Genomic DNA, 15,705 nt, shown 5'->3' with positions numbered 1-15,705 from the left:
AATGCTTGAAGAGATTAAACCTGACTTAACCACTTCCCTGAAGGACAATATAGTTACCTCAATCACCAAAGGTGGACGGAGGTTTTGTTTTCACCCTTGTCTGTCTGTTTGTCTGGGAGCAGGATATCTCAAAGCCTTGTGGATGGATTCAGCCAAACTTTGGTGGGCAGGTTGGGTGTGCGACTGGGATGACTAGGCCGTTCTAGTTATTGATGCAATAAACTGCTTGCAGAAGCAGCTGATTGTACCAACCAATGCTACCTCTGACCTATTCTGTAAGCCTCAATGGTTCAAATACAGTAACGTATGAAATTCGATTTCCAAATCTTGTCAATGCTCCTGTCGTGATACTGCTCCCTGACACACCTGTTACCGCCCCGCATAGTATATCCATCTTTGAATAAGACATGTGCGTCTACCCTTGATAGAATGTAAATACAATTCCTTTCATGTCCAATGTTCATTACAGGAAAAAAAACAAAAACAGGAAATGCAAAGCTTGGACAACCCTGGTATATAATGGTATATATAACCCTGGTATATATAACATATATAATAAAAATTGTACACATGGAATATAATCATACATAGTGGTGTGTTCTTCACAGTACATTTAGCTTGCCTCTTATGACGATACCAAAGCTGTTCCCCTCCTTTTGCAGAGAAAGTTCCAACGATTTAGGCGTGACAGAACTGCTGTCAACAGCTGCACGGAGAACAGAAACAGATGATGTCAGGGAAAGACATTCAATATCTGAGGAAGAGATACTCATTCATAAACCAAGCATTACATCTAAACTTCATCCTAAAGTTCGACCAGCTGTCTTTAAGACTTTGCATTCTCCATCAAATTCAATGTGTGTATTGTTACAATTAAAATTAGGAGATGACCTCAAAACCCCAAAAAGGAATAACCCATCTCACTCCCCCTCCCAAACCCCTCAGAAACCCTTGGCGTCTCTCACTAGCTGCTGGGAGCTCGTACTCCACGTCGAGACACACACGGCCACCTATGTTACGCAGCAAGCTCACAATCTCGGCGTGGTGAAGCCGCCCCAGTGCAATACCATTCACAGCATGGATGTGATCTCCTACATTTAGCTGGTCGCTTCTGTACACAAAACACACAACATATTCAGTCAGAATCAGATATGGGATGTGTGTTATCATAGTTAAAAGATGTATAATATAGCAAATATAAACTAGAATGACACTCTATGACATCACGACATCGACCGATATGCCTCCACACAATTATTACATAATTGTACATACTTGTACCAAGTTTAATTTAAATCCCTTCATCTGTTCTCAAGTATCACATTTTTTACATGACATGACCTCTGACCTTTGACCATCTTGATGCCAAAATCCAATCAGTTCATTTTTGCATCATAATATATACCTATACAAAGTTTGGTGAAAATCCCATCACTGGTTCACAAGTTAGCGCAGTGACAGAATTTTTACCTAACTGGACCTCTGACCTCATAATCTAATCAGTTTATTTTTACATCATTATACACACTGTACCATGTTTGACGAGGATCCCTTCAGCCATTCTTACGTTATCGCAGCAATGAAAACCTATCGGAATATATATATATATATATATATATATATATATCTGTATATATAAAACACAGCTTGTGTGTGTGTGTGTGTGTGTGTGTGTGTGTGTGTGTGTGTGTGTGATGTTACCGATAGACTCCTAAACGGAGAGGCTCACGTCCTTGATATTTGGTACAAACATGGCCATTGAGCCTGGGAAGAACATGGCCGACCTAAAAATTTATTTCATAATATTTTTTTACCATATTTTTACCTCAGCGCATTTCAGCGAGGAATATTATGACCGGAATGGCAGAGCAGCGCGCCGATTCGCTCAGAGCGATCACGTGATGTTCCTTGCCGCCATTAACTCAGTTACGCGTTCGCACGTATTTCAGAGCGAAAAGCGAATGCGTTTTTTCACATTTCAGCGAGGAACATTGACATTCACACCACATAGGTTTTTTATTCTTTCATCTTTAGATCCATATTTTTTGCCATAACGTAGCGCATTATGGCTCTCTCGAGCTCGAGTTAGCCAATCACCTGGGAGCATGAGGCCACGTTGGCCACGCCCACGACACGATGCAGAGTTGCAATCGATCGCTCACAGCGATCATGTGACGTTCCTGCCACGCGATTGCGTTTTTTCACATTTGAGCGAGGAACATTGCCATTCACACCACATAGGTTTTTTTTTCTTTCATCTTTAGATCCATATTTGTTTTCAGCGAGGAATATTATACACGGAATCTGAATCGGTGGCAGAGCAGCGCGCTGATTCGACGATTCGCGCGCCCTCCCCCCTCCCCCTCCCCTCCCCTCACCTTCCCACCCCTCTCCTCTCCCATCCCTCCCCCTCCCCCCCCTCTCCTCCCTCACGTTTATACACGGAATGCCGGGTACTTCCCCCCCCTCTACTCCCCTCCCCCCCCCCCCTCCTCCCCTTCCCCCCGTTCCCCTCCCCTCCTCTCCTCTTCCCTCCCCCGCCCGGCAATGCCGGGTACTTCTGCATATATATATATATATATATATATATATATATATATATATATATATATATATATATATATATAGTCATACCACGTTTTACGCCATTTCGACCTACGTCAAATCCGACTTTATGCCACTCTTCGAGTAAATTTCAGTTCAGCGAACGTCATTATGTGCGACTTTACATCACTCCTACGGACGTGGAAAAAAAAATTTTCCCCATAAAAATATATTTAAAATAAATAAAATAGTACATAAATTAACAATAAAAGAAGCTAAAAAAACAATTTAAAATACAATAAAAAGCACATTAAAAATATATATATGTACGTACAGTATACTGTGCATACGCGCAGCTGCTGGTTCTCATTCAAAACAGAGGCGACGTACAGTATTCCTTTACTGTGTCTGTGTTAGCCATGGGTCCTAAGAAGGATAATGCTAGTGTTTCCAAGCGTAATGTGGTTACGATGGAAGACAAGTTAAATCTGATTAAAAGGCATGAAAAAGGAGAAAAAGTGTCGGTGATAGCGCATAGACCTTATCGCGAATCGGAACCGTAATGCGTCATGGGATCGGAAAGGGGCAATAGCGCCGCCGGCAGTCGCTGCAAGTTTTGTTCGCAAGTGTACAGCCAATATAAGTCAAGACCTACTCTCAAGTGCCTTGTTGGTATTACACCTAGCGGAACAATTTCATACATTTCCAAACCTACAGGAGGAAACACGTCGGACAAAAAAATTGTAAAGATGACGAACATTGTAGACAAGTTCCAGCCCGGCGATATTTGTATGGCCGATCGAGGTTTCAACATTCAGGAACTGTTCTTGCATAAGCAGGTTGTTTCTCTTCTCCAATGGGAACCCCCCTTTCCCTCAAATATTTCTTTAAATCGCTGGATTTTAATGCCAAAAAACGCTGAATTTCTTTCACATTAGCCATCTTCCTTTCCGTAAACACAGCTTCGATCGTAGACAGACGCTTCCTCTTCTGGGTTTGTGTTTACCTTTGCCCCCTTTTCGATCCCATCATGCTTTGCGGTGGAGCGCCCTCTGTTGATATTTACCGATTCGCGATAAGGTCTATGCCTTAGGGCTGCCACGGTCGACAGTATCGACCATCATTCATGATAGGGAACGTATTCACGCATACGTCACTGAAAAAGCGCCGCCGGCTAAGACTGCTAAAATGTGTGTTTGTGTTCAGAAGAGACGCCATGTTTAAGGTGAATAACATAATCTTACTAGTACCCGACTGCAAAGCCGCAATGAGCCGGCGAAGCCAAAGCCTCTTGCCACTATTTTACCCATCACTATGGCATCATTAGGTTAGGTAGTTGGTAGTAGGAAGGTGTAGTCGGTACCGTACCTAGTTCAAAATGACACCATTTGCATTCTGGATGAGATTAAAATTTATAAAATTTCCTTCTTCATTAATTCGGTGAATTCCGTCTCAACTTCGGATATTTCCGGCCGTGGAAAACTATCCCCTATGGGCGTGAGATTTCTAAAAAAGAATTCGTCAATTTTAGAATATTTGACGCCGTTTTCAGCGTCCGAAACGCGGTAAAAAGCTTTTTTGAAATATTTTTTCAAATGCTCGAATCTCATTGGGTCCGGTAATTGGTGACGATTTTCGTTGAAGATAACCAGGGCCCATGTGGGCCCAGGGAACGAGGTTGGTCTTAAAGTATTTTAATTACAATTTAGAGGTGCATAAGATGGTGAATCAAACAAAGACGGGTGAAACAAACTCCTATTGAACTTTTTCGCAATTTTGTTATGCATACGTCCGTATCCGGAAGATGGCGGCCTCCATTGAGTGAGTTGGTTTTTTAAATACTTTTTCAAATGCTCGAATCTCATTGGTTCCGGTGTTTGGTGACGATTTTCGTTGGATAACCAGGCCTGTGCGGGCCGAGATTGGTCTTAAAGTATTTTAATTACAAATTAGAGGTGCATAAGATTGTGAATCAAAAACAGACGGGTGAAACAAACTCCTATTGAACTTTTTTCAATTTGCTATGCATACTTCCGCACCCGCAAGATGGCGGCCTCCATTGAGCGATTTGGTGTGTCAAAGCTTCGAAATTCTCAAGGGATCCAGAAAAATCTGGCTTTTCAACATAATACGTACGCGCTCATTCACAACACCGGCTTCGCCGGCTATTAATTTTATTTATTATTCTTTACAAATTCATTTATTAATTGTGTTCATTACTCATTAAAAAATATGATTAAAATGTGTTTTTAGTGTTCTTTAAGGTTTAGCGATAGTTATATACTTTCGCGAGTTATTTACTCTAGTTTTACGGTGTTTGTCTTCATTTTAAGGCATTTTTAAGGCTTTTTATTTTTATTTTTTGTATACAAGATCGAGGCTCGTGAAAGAGCTAAAAGGCATTACGCCCAGTTTACGTCAAAAACCGAGTTACGTCACGGCTTATGGAACCAATTAATGACGTAGGCCGGGGTATTACTGTATATATATTGTTACAGACGCGGTTTTAGATGTTATATTGACCGAGCGGTGGTGTATTACCGCGTCCGAACAGTTACTCCCCGATTAGAACCCGATTCCACCCGACGTTGACCAGATCGCCCCACAGATATTCAATCGGGAAACCTCTAAAGCGACCGAAAGAGAAGGAAAAGAGAAAAAGACAGAGTACGGAGGAAGAACAGATTTATTATACACACACAAGCAAAAAGGAAGAGCGACCAAAATTATTTACAAGCAATGGATGGAAAAAGCAGTCACACAGTGCATCGTTAGCTTATTCTACTCAATTTACTTAATCCCAAGACAACGAGTAGGACAGGACGTTCACACTTACACAGGGGATATTGCAGGCAGGTAGGGCTTGAGGTGGATTGCTTGAGAGGGAGGCAAGGTCGGAGGCAGCAGCTCTCAATTCCTCGCGGTTTTGGCGGGAAAACCCTCCGTCGCGTATCCGCTGCTGTAGACGTCACGCGCTGGCTCGGCACACCTGCTCCTCTCCTGGTGGAGCCGTCTCCCTCTTTTCAGCGCGTCTCTCCAAAGCTGGTTTCCTTTGCGAGTACCTCTCCTCTTTGGCTTGGAGCGTTTCGCATCTCACCGCTCCCCTTGGTGCCGCCTCTTCGCTCCTCTCCCAGGTCATCTCATCAAGCAGTCCCTTACAGTCGCTTTTATAACTCGCGGCGGAATCAAGCCGCCGGCTGCGAGGGCACGCCTACCGGTTCGCTCACCGCGGTGCTGATTGGCCATGCGACCCTCTGGCTCACTCCTCCCCTCGATGACGAGGTGGAGACACGCCTTTCTTCTCCGAGATTAGCACATGGGCAATGGCGGCTTGCGGGATTGAACACAACTCCCACCCTTTTGAAAGGAACTTTGGAGAGCGGAGATGTTTGGGGAAATTGCAAGGGCCTACTCTTATTTTGTTTGATACAATGCAAAGTCAATCTAGTGGGAAACACAGATTTAGCCTACATGGAATAAGGAAATACACTATTTAAAAAGATATATCGTGACCTGCGTGTAAGTTTCATGGAATTAACTAGGAGGACGGCTGCGACCATTATTTACATTAACAGGGTGTTACACATATTTTTGTAACGTTCACATTGTAACGTTTTTACATTCGTTACACTTCCTCCAAAATTGTTACACTTCTCAAAAACCGTTACACTTCTCAAATTCGTTACACACTTCTCAAAACCGTTACAATATATACATATATATATATATATATATATATATATATATATATATATATATATATATATATATATATATATATATATATATATATCAGAGAGTACGCTAGTACTCTCTATGTAGGGATGGTGTGGGAAAAAATGACGGTCCAATCTGCTACATACAAAACTAAAGTTGGATTTTCTTTAAAAACTCGCTTAGGCTACATATGAGAGCCTACTTGGTCTGTTCAGCTGATTGTCGAGGTAGGGATCACTTTTCAGTTCTCTCGACCAAGGCAAAAGCAAAATAAAGCGAAAAAACGAGATCGGTCAAACCTGGGAATTCATCTTGTTCATAATAATAATAATGTTCTTCAGGCGGCATATTTCCGAGCTGCCTCTATCAATGGCAATGATTCTGCTACCATTCGACAGAGTTTTACTTCCTGCAACATCCTTTGGTATTATAATTGTAATAGCTTGAAAGGATCCCACGAAAAGTACGTCAAACTACATTCCTTTGTCAAAGAATAGGACCGGGGTAGGCGTGGCTATGACTCAATCAGCTTGATGGGGGCGGAGCCGCTAGACACATTTGCCTCAGTGTCTGCGTTATGGGTGATAATGTTATGTGGGATCAAATAATATCAGCAGAAATATCCTGCCTCAGGAAATGCCTTGTTTTTCAGTTACTTTATGAAAATAAAATAATAGCGAGGTACCAGTGCTACACACCGCACATGGGACACGTGATCATGAACCCTCTAATGGTGGGTCAAGGCAAAAGCAAACCACATGATCAATAAACCATCTCGAGTCACGGTTTCTCGGTGCCAGATTCGCTACGTCGGCGCATCACTGATGCCGTCGTATAAAACAGCCTGAACAAGGAATCCACGCGAATTTAATCTATAAATGGAGGTGTGTGCACGTGCGTGTGTGTCATACTTTTTCACATCTATTAATTAATTTCGTACTATTCAAATGTGCCTTTTAACCCTTTAGACTGGTGAGACCCCTTAGACCTTGGAAGACCCTTTAACACTTGAACAAAAAAACCTCCAAGGACCCAAAAGACCCAGATGACCCAAAAGTCCTTGATGACCCAAAAGACCAATATCACCCAAAAGTCCCTGAGGACCCAAATCACCCAAAAGACCCTTGAGGACCCAAAACACCCAGATGAGCCAAAAGTCCTTGATGACCCAAAAGACCAATATCACCCAAAAGTCCACGAGGACCCAAAAGTCACCAAGGAGGCGAAAGTCCCCGAAGACACAGATGACCAAAAAGTCCCGATGAACCAAAATTCCCCGAGTACCCAAAAGTCCCCGAGAAAAAGTCCCCAATTAAAATTAGGTCGAAATGGACCAACGGGCCTCCTAGTTTAATAAATATTTGAACTGACATTTAGTGTTCCTTTCATCTTTATTTTGGCATACTGCATAGCCTGGAGTGGTCAATGGTCGATTAATTGATTTTAAACATAAAGATCCTACTTTCCTTATATCTATGCCCTATTAGTATTATCTATGGCTACTGGGGTTGGGGATTTAGGAGGGATGTGGAAGCAGGGGGTCGAGGGGGAACAATTATGTTATTAAAAAATAAGACCAAAAGTCTCACAGCGGCGTTGCCGGGCTTGTAAAATATTATAAACCCCAAACACATATGATTAGCTTTTTAAACAGTCGCTAATGCTGCTTATAACATGAAACAATTTGCTTCCCCTTCTCTCCCCATCTTGTCTAGCGCTACCCTTATTATATGTTTTGTGTGTCTGTTTAATTTTGTGTGATAAATGTTAGCTCTTTCACGAGCCTCGATCCTGTATACAAAAAAAAAAGAAAACAAGTACACATACATTCAAAGTACACCGCCCCATGCCAAATAATTAAATATGCTGCAGCGCGGCATTGCCGGGGTGCCTCCGGCGCCCGGCAATACCGCAGTGCAGCTCATTGAGGCTGCATTGGGAGGGAGAGGTGTACACTAATTGATTGATTAATTGTATAATTAAAATCAATAAAAGATTATCACAAAATATTTTCATAATCAATTGGCTAATCGCATAATTAAACCACTGGTGCTTCATCCGAAGATGTATCTTTCAGAAATTTAATTAAATAAGTAATTTATAAAAAATTATATAATTAATTGATTACTCAATAAATAATTAATCGATTAATCAATAAATAATTAATAGATGAAATGATTAATCAATAAATCAAAAATATCCTTGATAGCCACATCACTTGGTCACTCATGTCCAAATATTAGCTTCCCAGCTCAAAAGGTGCCTGAGATATTGGCCAAATGAGAAAGAAAATAAATAAATGATTAATAATGAAAATAAATAAATAATAATCATTAAAAAAATTAAATTATTAATCAATTTGGTCAGAGAACACATAAACTACCACAATTTCATCAGAATCTGTAACTTAAAAAAAAAAAAATTTTTTGTCATTAATCGAATAATTAAATAATTAATCGATTAATTGATTAATTAATAAATCAAAAATATCCTTTGCAGCCAAATCACCTGGTCATTGGCATGTCCAAATATCAGCTTCCTAACTCAAAAGGTGCCTGAGTTAATGGTCAGAAGAGAAAGGAAATTTGATTAATTAAATAAGTACTTAATTAATCGCTAATAATTAAATAACTCCTCAATTTATTGATTAATCAAAAAAAAAAAATACCGTTTTTGACAAAGGACATGCTCAGTACTATGCCGAAATTTCAGCTTCCTAGCTCAAAGGATGGCTGAGATATCGCCCGGACAACCAAGAAAGAAAACAAGAAAGAAACCAGAGTGAAAACTGAGTACTCTCTTTCAGCGTGCGTCACTGCCGAGCCCCCTTTGGTGCCCGGCAATGACGATTTGCAATGCCTGGAGATGGCATAGGAAAGGAGCGGTGTACAAAAAAAAGGAGGAATCTCGACATCCATGAGGTAAGTTTTACTTACAGAAGTGAGCGAAGATCTACTGTAATTTATATACCCCACAAGGGTTGGAGGTGTGCTCATTTACCAAGCAACTAGCTAGCGCTTGCCAAGCCAGCCATTCCTTAGCGGTTTTGAATGGAGTACTTGCTCGAATGCTTAAACCACTTGGCGATCTCTCCACAAGAAATTGGTAAACGAACACACACCCAATGTTCTTGAGACCTGACTATATATCGACTGTAATCTATGTACCCCAAAGAGGAATGACCTTTCCTGCAGCTCTCAAAGTGAGCGGGTGTTTACGCCGTAATGACATCATATACGTAATGACGTAGCATGACGGCAGACACAAAACTGCCGCAACTTTAATATATATATATATATATATAAGATATATATATATATATATATATATATATATATATATATATATATATATATATATATATATATATATGTATATGTATATATATATATATATATATATATATATATATATATATATATATATATATATATATGTATGTATGTATATATATATATATATATATATATATATATATATATATATATATATATATATATATATATATATATATATATATATATATACATATATACACACTCAACCCTCGGCTATCGCGCCTAATTGGTGCCGCCATCGGTGCGCGTTAGCCAAAATCGCGATAGCCGAACTGAAGAACGTATGGTAATAATTCTAATTGGTGCCAGGACCCCCAAGTTGACCACATATTTAACCTATTTTTGCCACTTTTTTTACCAAGTGTTTCTACCATATAAAGAAACATTTACATATAAAGAAACATTAAAACAAGAATCACAATATGTAAATAAAAATAAAATGATAAAAAAGTACTTTCTTTAACCATTTTATTTGCTTTTTGGGGACGATGAGGGGCTTAGATGGTTGGGTAGGTTCCCAGGCTTGGGTGGAGTCTTATTGACCACTGGATTGACCACTGGCTGGATCAAGGAAGTCGTGTTTGGTGGCAAAAACTCGACCTTCACATTAGGATGCTCGGCCCTTAGAAGTGGCGAATGTCCAGGGGCATTGTCGAGGAGCAGGAGAATGTTCAACCTTATGTTTTGGGACTTGCAAAAATCCTCAACCTCGGGAATGAATGCCTCCTTGAGCCAGTCCTGGGAAAGTTTGGCCGACATATACCCCTTCTTTGATGTCAACCAGTGCACATTTAATTTGTTCATGTTGCATCCTTTGTAGGCCCTGGGTCGTTTAGCTCGATGCACAACTGTGGGTTTAAGGCGGCATGTTCCTGACGCATTCATAGCCAACAGCAGGGTGAAACGCTCCTTTATGGCCTTCCTTCCACGAACTTTGGCTGACTTGGTAGTGATAAATGTTCGCCGAGGCATTGCTTTCCAATAGAAATTGGTTTCGTCCATATTAAAAATTTGATCGGGAGTGTACTGGCCTTCATCAATAATATTTTTTAGAGATTCAGGGTACTCACGGGCTGCAGACTTGTCCCCACTTGCCGCCTCGCCAGATATCTTCACACTTTTCACTTTATGACGGGACATGAACTTATCTACCCACCCTTTGGATGCAAGAAAGACTGGAGGTTGTTGCACACCCATCTTACGAGCCACAGCAGCATAAATGTCCTTGGCAGTGTCCATAATTTCACGAGTATCAATCGCCAAGTTTCGCTTTGCTTGCCTCTCCAGATATCGTCCGAGTAATTGTTCTGGCTTGAGGAGCAATTGATTACGGCTTCGCATAGCTTGGGCACCTGCATCTGATGAGGCAAGATTCATATGGGCCTTGATATGGTCACGGTTTTGGTAAATACCTCGCACTGTTGACTCATTTATCCCAAATTTCTTTCCAACACTTGGCTTTGTTTCACCATTGTCGATCAACTGCACAATTTCGCATTTCTGAGCGTAAGTTAAGTTCTTCCTCTTCTTGATTTCCCTTGCAGGTGCCGCTGCATTACGCTGGGCAATGGTGGGGGGTCGGGGTCGGGGTATATCGGCCATTGTTATATCACAAAAAAAAGGTTTAGACACTGCTATTACAGTACATACAGTATTCACTCTGAGGCGACGCGCACTTGAATGGCGTCGGGCGGACAATCACAGTGCTCCTGACGTCCTGACGTCACAACCAATCAGCACGTGAATCACCCAACGCTCGGTGATGACGTAGCACCCGGACTGTTTGATTTTTTTTCCCCCCCCCACCGTTTCCGGTGCGCTATAGCGCGTATTTGGGGCGCGATAGTCATGTTTGTGCAGTTTTTTAGGTAGCCGCGATAGCAGATAAACGCGATAGCTGAGTTCGCGATAGCCGAGGGTTGAGTGTATATATATATTTAACCTCCAGTAACGTTGCAGTCACTACCAAGGGATTAGGGTTACGATTAGATTTACTATAATAATAACATTACGTTATTATTACAAAAATTATATTGTTTTAAAAAAACCGAGGTGAATTCCTCACTTCCACGGTTACACTACTTCAATCCATCAACTTTCCATTCACGACATTGGGATTAATGTGTTATGGTTATATTTACTATAATATTATTATTACGAAAACAATACTACTGAAACGATACCACTGTATTAAGAAACCAGGGTTTAATTTGTCCGAAGTGGAAGGTGAGTCATAAACGCCTCAGGCCTATACATACCATATTGTTGGAAGAGACATAACAACGATGCTTTCGATATTTCATGGTCATTTTAACAATCGGTTTGTTTGTGTTTCACACTGAATGAAAAACGTAAAGGTAGAGCATGGCGATTGTGATATATGACGGGTTCGACGATATGTTCGCTTGAACGAAATATAAATCAACAGGGCGGTGCGTGAAGAGTCAGCCACTGCACGGCCGTAATGACATCAGACGTAATCACATCACCCTGTCATGTGACCAGATTCTCAGCTCTGATTGGTATACGTTTGAGGGGACATACATACAGATGGACAAACACTGTTCTAGACGGCTCTGCCCGATGGGCTACGCCGTTAAAAAAAAAAAAATTATGCGACACCCTCAGGACGCCACTGGTGAGCACGTCTATAAGTTTGTACTGCGACATTTGTAAATCAGTAGTAGAACATCATCTACTCAAATAGTATAATAATTATTCAGACGGTGTGCATTTCTCAGCTGGGCCTCTCTCAATGGCAATGACTGGGGTTTTACTTGGTGCAGAATCCTTTGTTATAATTTGTTTCTCCAGTTCATTTCTACAGTTAAATATTTACAGAAACTCTCTGAGAGCGTGTTCTCTCGTGCTCCTCCGAGGCCATCGCAGTTTGGCAAGGCCACGCCCTTCCCCACGCTTACTCGATCAACCCTGAACCTTGCTGTGCGCATGCGCAGATAAGAAAGCGTGTCACGTGTACAGTGTGCTTGACTAACGTCTTTCTGATGATTTATAGTGACTATTTTTGCCTGGCAAGAATCTACTCAAATATTACCGAGGTCTTCTGATTTCTCAGAAACAGGATTTGGATACTACAGATAAACGTATATCTTGTCTTGATAAAGTTCTTCATTGAAGTTAATTTTACAAAACTATTATCAGAGAGTGTGCTGGCACTGTCGACTCTACGTACTAACGTAGGGATGACGCGGATAAAAAATGTCAGCCCCACCCACTGATATAAAACAAAGGTTGAAGTATATCTTCATACTCTCATCGTAGTTTATCGAGGACACTTGCAGTTCAAGTGTATCATAAGTTTTATTGACACTTCAAGTAAGCAAAACATTAAAAACCACGAGAGTGTCTTTCACGTGTCCGGCTGTACATAAATTCCTCGAGAGGCTCCGCCCCTCCCCTCTGTCTCCACCCTATTGGTTAGAGGGAAACCACACCAGTTATTTTGGGCATTTTTAAGTGCAGGTCCTTGTGTGGCCTGAGGCTGGATGAAGACATTATTCTTTGACAAACAAGCAATAAAACAGAGCTGCAAGATACAGTCAGGGTTACGTAAGACAATATAGGAAGACATGCAGTGTTTGACATTGCCGAATAAGATATCTTGGCACTTTTGCTCAAAGATTGGGTATCCTCTAAGTACCATATACCATTGTGTTATTCCACATTGTAAAAAATTACACAAACAAGTGAATAAAAAAATGTATGCGAAATTGAAAAGGCAACATAGGGATGACAAACTACAGTCTAAAAAAGGTCCGAAACAAGATAGGGATGATGTTGGTTTGAAATGTAGCTAACAGTATTGCCATCACAAAACAATCCCTACATCACTGCCTACAGAATATTGTATTGGGCTAGACCATGCTAAAAGTATTAGAAGCTCCAATATTTCATTTCTGCATAAGTATAAGAAGCTCCTATATCATTTCAGGGACTTCTTGCAGCTTCAGTTGTCTTTCCTACTTTTTTTTTTTTATCAACTTGGAGTAACCAATCACAAATGCAGAAAATTATTGAATGCTGTTATGAGAGATGTCCATACAGTTTGTAAGAAGTTGATGATCATGTATTGATATTATAACATTGTACTCGGGCTGCTAATTTGTACAGTCTCAGTATGTGGTTACACTACAAGAGTAATCAAGTACTGGTGTAACCAGTGAAGTGTTTGTAGAAGCTTGAAGCAATAACTGATTAAGTGTAAATGAGGCAGTCATGTAGGGATTGTTATGTGATGGCAATACTGTTAGCTACTCTCTAAACCAACATCATCCCTATCTTGTTTAGGACCTTTTTTAGACTGTAGTTTGTATTCCCTACATTGCCTTTTTAATTTAGCATTAATTTTTTCATTTACTTGTGTTACATATACTAGCAACGGTACACGCCCTATGGGCGGGGCTTCAATTGGGAGGCCCAAATGAAAAGGCAAAATATCAGAAATTGAAGGCTTTTTTAATTTTAAACGATTCATATAAACATCCGTTGAATCATTTCACATGCAAATCATCAAAATCTAAACAGTACATGGCGCCAATTTTGAAAAAAGATTGAATTCTGCCAAACGGAAGCGGCCGCGACACGTCTTTCTCAGTCGCACATTTATGTGTGAAGAGTGTGCGCCGAATCTGTAACACGGAAGCGGCCACTACACCCGTTTCTCAGTCGCTTTGCACATGCTGCCATGTTACTTTGGAGCCGCACGTTTATATAGGAAGAGTTCGTCAGGAGTCGATCTACCCTCTCCTGGTACGTCGAATAAACAGTATTTGTAGAATTTCAACAAAAACCACATCACTGTTCATATCGGTAAATATTATTCCATCGTGTTTGGAAAAACTGGAAAAATAATATAGCCTATTTTACTCCCAGGGGTTCCAGGAATACCCACCCAACATATCGTTGCGATCGGTTGAGCCGTTTTTGCGGTACCTTCGAACGGACAGACGGCCATTTGGTGAATTATAGTAATACTGTGTGTGTGTGTGTGTGTGTGTGTATATATATATATATATATATATATTGTTGCGGATATGAGGAGTGCATTTTTTTTTGATTGTGTGTATTATATTGGAAATGGTGATGAACATTGTTGAATATGGCCCCTCCTGCCTCCAGAGTTGTGTAAAGGTAAAAAGGGCGTCTCGGTAGTTATTCCATGAAACACCACATTGAAGGACACGATAAAACCCTTGTTCAGTAGCTTATATCTTATTATGTGTTTTAGAGTAAGGCCTTGTCTTCCATTAGAAGGACACTCCATTGCACCGAATCAATTAAGAATAGCTCCCCTTCAATCATTCCATTTCCCAGCCAAACTCTCCATCTGTGGGTAAAGCAGTTCACAAGCGTGGGATGCACGCCCTCTCATTTCGCTGCGATAGTGAATATGTGCTCCGTGCTCTGTTTGAACAGGAGGGGCGGGGTCGCCAGGGAGAGGCAAGCCCAGGGCGCGCCACGAAGGGCGGGGCTGTTCAGCCCCATGCCAAAATAAGGAAACAAGCCCGTGGCTCGCCACGAGGGGCGTGCCGTCGGCGCCATGCCCAAATAAGGAGACAAGCCCGTGGGATTACCATACAAGGTCACGAAACAGAGCACGGGGGGGAGGGCAGTACCAAAACCGAGGGGGGCGTGTCAGACCCGCGCTGAAGGTATGAGAGAAGGGTGCGACGATGGCTGGGACAAGCTAGACCAGAGATACGGCAGATGAGTCCAGGTGCGTAAGAGGGTCGGCAGTCCACCGGGAGAGAGTTCAGAGTTGCACCGTTGTTGCGTGCGAGCTACGAAAAGCCTTTGACAAAGAGCCGCTTCAACCAGCCCCGTTTCAACCAGCCGAGTGACCCTGCCGGCGTGCGCTGTAAAGCCGAATACAAGGAGCTGCCGGCATGCGCTGTAAAGCCAAATACAAGGAGCTGCCGGCTCCTCGCTTCCCGCCCGGAGTGGACCTGCTCGCTGTGCCCTGTGATCCCACCTGCTCATCCCTCCAAACGATTCCTACCCTTCCATCCATTTGCGTACGTGAGTTTGTTCTGTTCGTGCTGTCCTGGGTAGTAAACTAAGTCAGTATAAGCTAGTAATTTGCACT

The 15,705-nt window shown here is 41.5% G+C and overlaps 1 protein-coding gene across 1 annotated transcript in view; it reads right to left on the bottom strand.

Moving 5' to 3' along the window:
- LOC137425104 (glutamate receptor-interacting protein 1) overlaps window positions 1-15,705 on the bottom strand; it is a 97,620-nt gene that overhangs the window by 57,695 nt on the left and 24,220 nt on the right. Inside the window, exons 4-5 of the mRNA XM_078775297.1 lie at window positions 966-1,111; window positions 623-706 (exon numbers count right to left, since the gene is read on the bottom strand). Coding sequence (XP_078631423.1) covers window positions 623-706; window positions 966-1,111 — 230 coding nt within the window. The remainder of the gene's footprint in view (window positions 1-622; window positions 707-965; window positions 1,112-15,705) is intronic.

The sequence above is a fragment of the Myxine glutinosa genome, chromosome 4 (assembly GCF_964187855.1).
Source record: "Myxine glutinosa chromosome 4, kmMyxGlut1.1, whole genome shotgun sequence".
NCBI lineage: Eukaryota > Metazoa > Chordata > Myxini > Myxiniformes > Myxinidae > Myxine > Myxine glutinosa.
The sequence above is the reverse complement of the archived record's forward strand: the minus strand, read 5'-3'. Positions and strand labels throughout refer to the sequence as shown.